Raw genomic sequence first — 8,089 nt, 5'->3', positions numbered from 1 at the left:
AAAATCGCTGTCCATCCAGGAGTCTTAACAGTATTACACCTTTTGAAGCAAGATTTGGTTTTAAACCAGATGTCTCTAACTTGAAAACTTTTGGATTCTGGGCCTACGCTTTGGATAAAGATCCAAATAAAAACAAACTTGGACCGAAATCCAAAATCTGTGTCTTGATTAGTTACTCGGATGAATCGAAGGCGTACCGTCTATGGGATCCCACATCAAAGAGGATCATTAAGAGTCGTGACGTCATTTCTTATGGAAAATCCAAGGGCCTTCCAAATCTAGGCAAGCAAGAAGATATTTTCTTGGAGTTTGAGATGTTGTTCCCCCGATCTGATATTTCAATTGAGAATGATATAGCTGTTGACGAAGATGAGCAAAACTTCGAAGATCAAATTCAAGCTGAGAGTCGAGTTCCAGATAAAAACCAATGTAAAGCTGAAAATCAAGTTGAGTATCACGTTCCAGGTGAAGAGCGAAGTCAAACTAAAGATCACAAGCAAGAAAATAAAATTGAAAATCGAAATCAAGTTGAAAATCATGATCAACCCGAAGATCAAGATGAGAATCACATTTTGGACAGAAATCATAGCAAAATTGAAGATAATCAAGATTCTTTCAATAAATCATCATCACTTGCACCTCGGAAAACTCCAGTTTATCAGACTAAGAGGGGGCGAGAACGTTCAACGCTCAAAAGAACAGGTCAACGTGGAAGGCGGAGAAAATTGTTCAACATGGTGCAAATTCCTGAAGAAGACTCGAAGCAGGAAACAAACTTGGCCAACGATCGATTGTCGATGGGTCCTTAGGGTTAAATTCAACGCAGATGGAAGTGTGGATCGTCGAAAAGCTCGATTGGTGGCGAGAGGTTTTTTCCAACGACCGGGAATTGATTTCCAGGAAACTTTTGCCCCTGTCGCGAGATTAAGTTCAATTTGCATCGTCGTAGCTCTGGCTTCTGAATGGGAACTTACCTTGTATCAATTGGACGTTGTGATGGCGTATATAAATGGAGACCTCGATGAAGAAATCTTCATGGAACAAGCCGACGGATTCATCAAACCAGGAGAGGAAGAAAAAGTGTATTGTTTAAAGACATCTCTATGTGGGTTGAATCAATCCGACAGGCAATGGTTTAAGAAGTTGGATAAGAAACTCAAAGAACTTGGATTTAAATCACTGAATGGAGATAAGTGCATCTACGTCATCAAATCTGGAGACTTCATCATGATTCTGGTTGTCTACGTCGATGACATCATCGACGTTTCATTCCAGCAACTGGAATGAAAGAATCAAAACCGATGAAAACTCCTTTGGATGGCAATAACAAACTCTCGATAGAAGATGCACTGAAAACAAACGAAGAAATCAATGAAATGAGAAACGTGCCCTATCAGTCACTCATCGGAGCACTGATATATTTAGTGGTATCAACAAGGCCGGACATAGCCTACACGATTAGTGTTCTCAGTCAATTTAATGTGAATCCAGGAAGAATGCACTGGGTTGCAGCAAAGCGCGTTTTGCGTTATCTTCGAAGTACCTCAGATCATGGATTGACCTTCAAAAAAACTCAAGAAAAGCTGATTGGATTCGTTGACGCCGACTGGGCTAGTGATATCGACGGTAGCTTTTCTCACACCGGAGTTGTCTTCAAATTAGCAGATGCAGTAGTTACTTGGGAAGCTCGTAAGCAAAAAAGCGTTGCTTTATCAAGTACTCAAGCCGAATATATGGCACTTGCAGAAGCGGCCAAAGAGACAGTCTACTTGTAAAATTTACTGAAAGAAATTGGATTTTTAGAAGAACGCGCTGAACCAACCATCGTCTATTGTGATAATCAAGGAGCGCAGAAGTTAATGCGAAATCCAATTTATCATTCACGCTCGAAGCATATTGATATAAAATATCACTATGTGAGGGAAGTCTACAAAAATGGAGACATTGACGTCAAGTTCTTAGCCAGCAGCAACATGATCGCAGATGTTTTCACCAAGGAACTCTTCGAACCAAGTCACAAAAAGTGCATCGAAGGATTTTGACTATCAAGTGTTGATAATTAACCCGCGTTGAAAGTGGGTGATGTTCCCGCGTTCTAAAGAGGGCAACACGGGTATACGTGATAAATACGCCACCTATAGTGTTAATCAAACTTTATCTCTCTTGTGTTCTAGTGCAAAATCATTATAACAAGACTCTTTATTTTCCTGTATTTATATTCAAGTTACTGTTCAAAATATAAGTTCTTTTAAAGAAATAACCGACAGTCATAATTTTATATTATTTATTATTTGAAATTATTTTTAATTTCAAAATACAGCAAAAATAAGGTTAGGACGGTTAGGACCTAATCAAGCGACTATGTATGTATGCGATCGCTTGTCATCTACAGGATTTATACTGTAATGCGCCTTTCAGTGAAATACATGCATATAAGAAGATCATATGCTACTCATTTTGAGTTAGGTTTTTTCTGTGATGTCTTTTGGAAAGAATTCCTGAGCCCCGGGATTTTCTGTGACGCTCGAATATTGATAAACATATTTTGTGGGGAATTATGACGAGTGATAAAACAAATATAAGTAGAATACTCATCGCTTCTTTCATTGGCGGGAAATGTCGAACGGCGTGTATTCGGAGAATATCGTAGGTCTTTTGTACACCAAAATATTATTGAGGTCTCGAGTTATGGCATTGCACTTAAACAGGATTGCATGTCACTTGAAATCGCCCATCTAATTCTCCATTTCACTCCTTAATTTCACCCGACATATATTTCCGCCCATCGCATGATTTAAAAGCGCCACACTAATTAAAATTTAAACAATACAAAAATAAATAAATGAGACAAAATTAATTAAATAATAAAAAGAAACTGTATCGAGATTGTAAAAGTTTACCTTGAGGTCTACGGCATCGGACTTCGCGTATAGCGCGGATTTTCCCTTATCAATTTTTAGAAAGCGAATGAGAAAGAGAATTAGAGGGGCGATTATTTAATGCAGCGAAAAGATTACCCCCCAATTCAACCCACTCTCCGAATCCATTACGCGATTCCCCGAAATATTACATTTTTCACCGACTTTTAACGATGACCGAGACGTTAAACAGGTTGCATATAATTAGGTATATCTCGATAATTATAAACTCAAAAACACAATTAACTAATTTTCCTACAGTAAGAAGATACGTCTATCCTTTTTTACTAATAGGATTTTCTGGTTAGTCCACATGACACATTGTCGGATCTAGGTAAATTATGGCTACCCTTTGAAGTTAGGTCAAAGTTGACCTAATTTTTAACTTACAGGCCAAAAAGAGGCCAAATATGGGCTAGGTTAAAATTTATGTTAAATTTAACCCATTTCTTAACCTATAGGTCAACAGAGCCACTATTAAGCCCTTCTGAGGACCCTGCAAATGGTCGATACCCTTGGTCAAAATTTATGTCAAATTTGACCTACTTATTAACCTACAGGTCCAAAGGGGCCCTACTTAGGCTACCCAAGAGGTCAACATTTAGGTCAAATTTGACCTATTACTTAACCTACAGATCAAAAGAGAAACTATTAAGGCCTTCCGAGGGTCCTGCAATGAGTCGATACCCTAAGTCAAAAGGACCCCGCACAAAATACATTGAAAAAGTTTCGAACAAATTTATTTAAAATTTGCAGTTTTGTAGCTTATAATCTTATAAACGAAAAATGCTAATGGCACAACTCCCGAAAATCAGTAGTTTTTTTAGCTACATCATATTGAGTCTTAAAAAATGGAAAAAAATAGCAAAGCTTGCTCAAGGCTCAAGGCTTGTTGATGGATCAAGGCTTAATGATGTCTTAAGGCTTGGTTATGGCTCAAGGCTTAATGATGACTTAAGGCTTGGTTATGACATAAAGCCTAATTATGACTCAAGGCTCTATTATAGCTCAAGGCTTAATGATGGCTTAAGGCTGGAGTCTTAATTATGATTCAATTTTTGATAATGGCTCAAGTCTTGTTAATGAATAAAAATTTGTTATAGCTCAAGTCTTGTTGGTAGCTCAGGTTTTGATTGTCGCTCAAGTCTTGATCATGGCTCAAGTCTTGTTGATGGCTCAAAACTTAATCATGTACTGACAAACAGAGTTAGCTGCTATATCCAATTCGTTACATTCTGGAGCGCGAACCAATATATATTAGTTAACATATCTAACTATTGGATAACACAGCCACACAAAAAAAAAAGTTCTGATCTGGGGGTCTCACTATGTAGACTTTATGTTTTTTGGGTCGCTGAATCCGAATCCGAGGTCCATTTAACCCCATCAGATCAGGATTTTGACATAACCTCAAAAAACCAATATAGCGGACACATTTTTGAAAAGTTCATCGGATTCGCATGAAATTCATTACTCGGGGGTTTTTGGGGTCGCTGATTACGAATTTGAAGTCTGATTTCAAAAATTCAAAATGGCGGATCCAATATGGCGGACACGTTTTTGAAAAATTCATCGGATTCGCTTGAAATTCGTAATCAGCGACCCCAAAAACCCCCGAGTAACGAATTTCAAGCGAATCCGATGAACTTTTCAAAAATGTGTCCGCCATATTGGTTTTTTGAGGTTATGTCAAAATCCTGATCTGATGGGGTTAAATGGACCTCGGATTCAGATTCAGCGACCCAAAAAACATAAAGTCTACATAGTGAGACCCCCAGATCAGAACTTTTTTTTTGTGTGGCTGTGTAATGTATCCAAGCGAAAAAGTACCCCAACTATAGCAAAGGAAATTCAGCTAAAATGTTGGATGTATCAACCGAAAAAAAGCTGCTTCACCCAATTAATTGGATTGCGTTCTAGAATCCAACAAGTTAGATACGGAAGATGTCTGTTTTGTTCCGTATGACTGAAGTATTCTTAATGAATGAAGACTTGATTATTGATCAAGATTTGATTATAGCTAAAGTCTTGTTAATAGCTCAGAACTTGATAATGGCAAAGTCTTTTAATTGATCAAGACATGATTATAGCTCAAGTATTGACTGTAGCTCAAGACTTGATTATCGCTCAAGTCTTGACCATTGCTCAAGGTTTGATCATGGTTTGTCTTATTAATGGCTCAAGTCTTGCTAATGAGTAAGAATTTTTGAAACGTGCCACCTAAAATTCAAAAAATTTATTTTTGGCCAAAATGTTGTTTTTTCTATAGTGCTTTACATAAAAAAACACTATGTCAAAGGATTTGCCAAAAAAAAATTTTTTGTTATTGTTATAAACAATTAAAGTTTTCAGACACTTTTTTTTAAAAAATTAATTAAAAAGAAACTTGTTAACCGATTTTAATGATTCAAGAGGCATTCTTTTTTATTTGAGTCAAAGTTTTGAATAAAATTTTTTTCGTAAAAAAATATTGAGATTTAATAAATAAACAAATTATTTATTTATAACAAATTAGCAAAAAACCATGTTCTCAATCGAATTTCAAAATGAAAAAAATAGTACTTATTCTCTGATTACCACTGAGTAATATTCCGTTGAGAAAAAAAATGGCACGGCTTGGACAACTGACTTATTTAAACATTGTTTATCCCGAGCAGAACGGGATTTGCATGTGACGTCACGCGCAGCGGTCCTTTGACGCGGGAATCTAAGAGAATATCAGAGGAATATCAAAAATAATATTAAAATAATGTTTAAGTATTTCTTATGGACGAAAAAAACTATAGCAATTTAATTAATTGTTTAAACAATTAATTTTTGTTATTTTTCATAAACAGTAGTTAGGGCTAGAAATTTCTAGTCTTCTCTCAATTTCTCAATTTTTCAATGAGTAAAACATCTACAAATGGTAAAATATAAATTAATTAAACATTGTTTAAACAATAATTAATTGTTGTTATTTTTTTCATAAACGGTACTTAGGGCTAGAAATTTAAAGTTTTTTCTCAATTATGCAATTTTTCAGGCGTAAACATATATTAATAATTAAAACTAAAAATTACTTATTTATTAAATTGTTGAAACAATTAATTGTTGTTATTTTTTTCATAACTGCAATTAGAGTTAGAAATTACTTGTTCTTTTTCTATATTATGCATTTTTTGTAACGAAAGCACTTAAGTATAACAAAACTAAAAATTATCTAATTATTTAAACAATTTATTTTGTTAATTTTTTAATTAACTGTACTTAACTAGAAATTCCTTAGTTTTTCTCAATTTTAAATTTTTTTTTATAATTTAAACACTTAATTATAATAGTAAAACTAAAAGAATGTTATTTAACCATTGATAAACAATTAATAATTTTTCAATTGATTATACATTTAGGGCATTTATAATTTTTCAATTGATTATAAATTTAGAGCATTTATAATTTTTCAATTGATTATAAATTTAGGGCATCTATAATTTATAATCAATTATAAATTCCTGCATTTTTGCCAATAATGCAACTTTTTATAGTAAAAAACCTATATATATATATATATTTAATTTATATTTATTTTTAAATAAATAATTTTTTATTTTTTATCAGTAGATTTTTTTCCATAAAAAATTGCAGGATTGAAAAAACTTTAAATTTCTAGCCCTAAGTACCGTTTATAAAAAAATAACAACAATTAATTATTGTTTAAACAATGTTTAATTAATTTATTTTTTACCATTAGTAGATGTTTTACTCATTGAAAAATTGAGAAATTGAGAGAAGACTAGAAATTTCTAGCCCTAACTACTGTTTATGAAAAAATAAAAAAAATTAATTGTTTAAACAATTAATTAAATTGTTAGTTTTTTTCGTCCATAAGAAATACTTAAACATTATTTTAATATTATTTTTGATATTCCTCTGATATTCTCTTAGATTCCCGCGTCAAAGGACCGCTGCGCGTGACGTCACATGCAAATCCCGTTCTGCTCGGGATAAACAATGTTTAAATAAGTCAGTTGTCCAAGCCGTGCCATTTTTTTTCTCAACGGAATATTACTCAGTGGTAATCAGAGAATAAGTACTATTTTTTTCATTTTGAAATTCGATTGAGAACATGGTTTTTTGCTAATTTGTTATAAATAAATAATTTGTTTATTTATTAAATCTCAATATTTTTTTACGAAAAAAATTTTATTCAAAACTTTGACTCAAATAAAAAAGAATGCCTCTTGAATCATTAAAATCGGTTAACAAGTTTCTTTTTAATTAATTTTTAAAAAAAAAGTGTCTGAAAACTTTAATTGTTTATAACAATAACAAAAAATTTTTTTTGGCAAATCCTTTGACATAGTGTTTTTTTATGTAAAGCACTATAGAAAAAACAACATTTTGGCCAAAAATAAATTTTTTGAATTTTAGGTGGCACGTTTCAAAAATTCTTACTCTAATGGATCAAGATTTTATTACAGATCAAGTATTATTGATAGCTCAAGACTTGATTGTCGCTCAAGGCTTAATCATGGCTCAAGCTTTGAGTCATGTTCAATCCTTGAACCATGATTTAGCCATAATCAAGCCTTGAGCCATCAGCAAGCCTCGAACCACGGGGGTCCTGAACACTTTTTAATTGAAGGTAGAAAGCACCTCTGATTTTATTTTTTTGTTTACTTCTATGACTCTACTAAATAAGTTTCCTACAAAAATAAAAATAATCCCCTGAGCTCTTTTTGAGAAAAGTCGATTTTTGTGTAAAATAAACCCCACTTTCAATAAAGTCGTGTTCTAAGCAAAATTTGGTCAATTATTTATACTCAAAGAAATATATAAAATATTTTTTTATAATTAGCACACACACGAGTACCAAAGTACTCGTAAATTTACTATTTTAAAACACCAAAGGAGTTTTGATTTTGCATTTTCTTGTTAAGACAGATCTTTTTTAAGCATATGCACGGTACGAACAAATTTCACATGATTAATCGCTGTTTATCAGTTGTTTACATACACTGATGCTTTCTTCTATAATTGTCAAATAAATTTTGTGGTTCTACGTGAAACGATTGTGAAAATATTTATACTAATAAGTTTATTTAATGTTTGCTGTTTTTTATTGTAGAACTTATGTTAATATCTGCGCGTGTGCTATATAAAAATTATTATAGTTACACTGAGAAAGTAAA

General features: G+C 33.0%; 1 protein-coding gene across 1 annotated transcript; it reads left to right on the top strand.

Moving 5' to 3' along the window:
* The first annotated feature begins 1,283 nt into the window (after positions 1 to 1,283).
* On the top strand, positions 1,284 to 2,042 carry LOC122504615 (secreted RxLR effector protein 161-like). Its single transcript, XM_043615797.1, has 2 exons — positions 1,284 to 1,689; positions 1,804 to 2,042. Exons 1-2 carry the CDS (start codon positions 1,284 to 1,286, stop codon positions 2,040 to 2,042), a joined length of 645 nt encoding a protein of 214 aa, XP_043471732.1.
* The last annotated feature ends 6,047 nt before the right edge of the window (positions 2,043 to 8,089 follow it).

This window comes from Leptopilina heterotoma, unplaced genomic scaffold (assembly GCF_015476425.1).
Source record: "Leptopilina heterotoma isolate Lh14 unplaced genomic scaffold, ASM1547642v1 Lhet_307, whole genome shotgun sequence".
NCBI lineage: Eukaryota > Metazoa > Arthropoda > Insecta > Hymenoptera > Figitidae > Leptopilina > Leptopilina heterotoma.
This window is presented reverse-complemented; position numbering and strand designations above follow the sequence as displayed.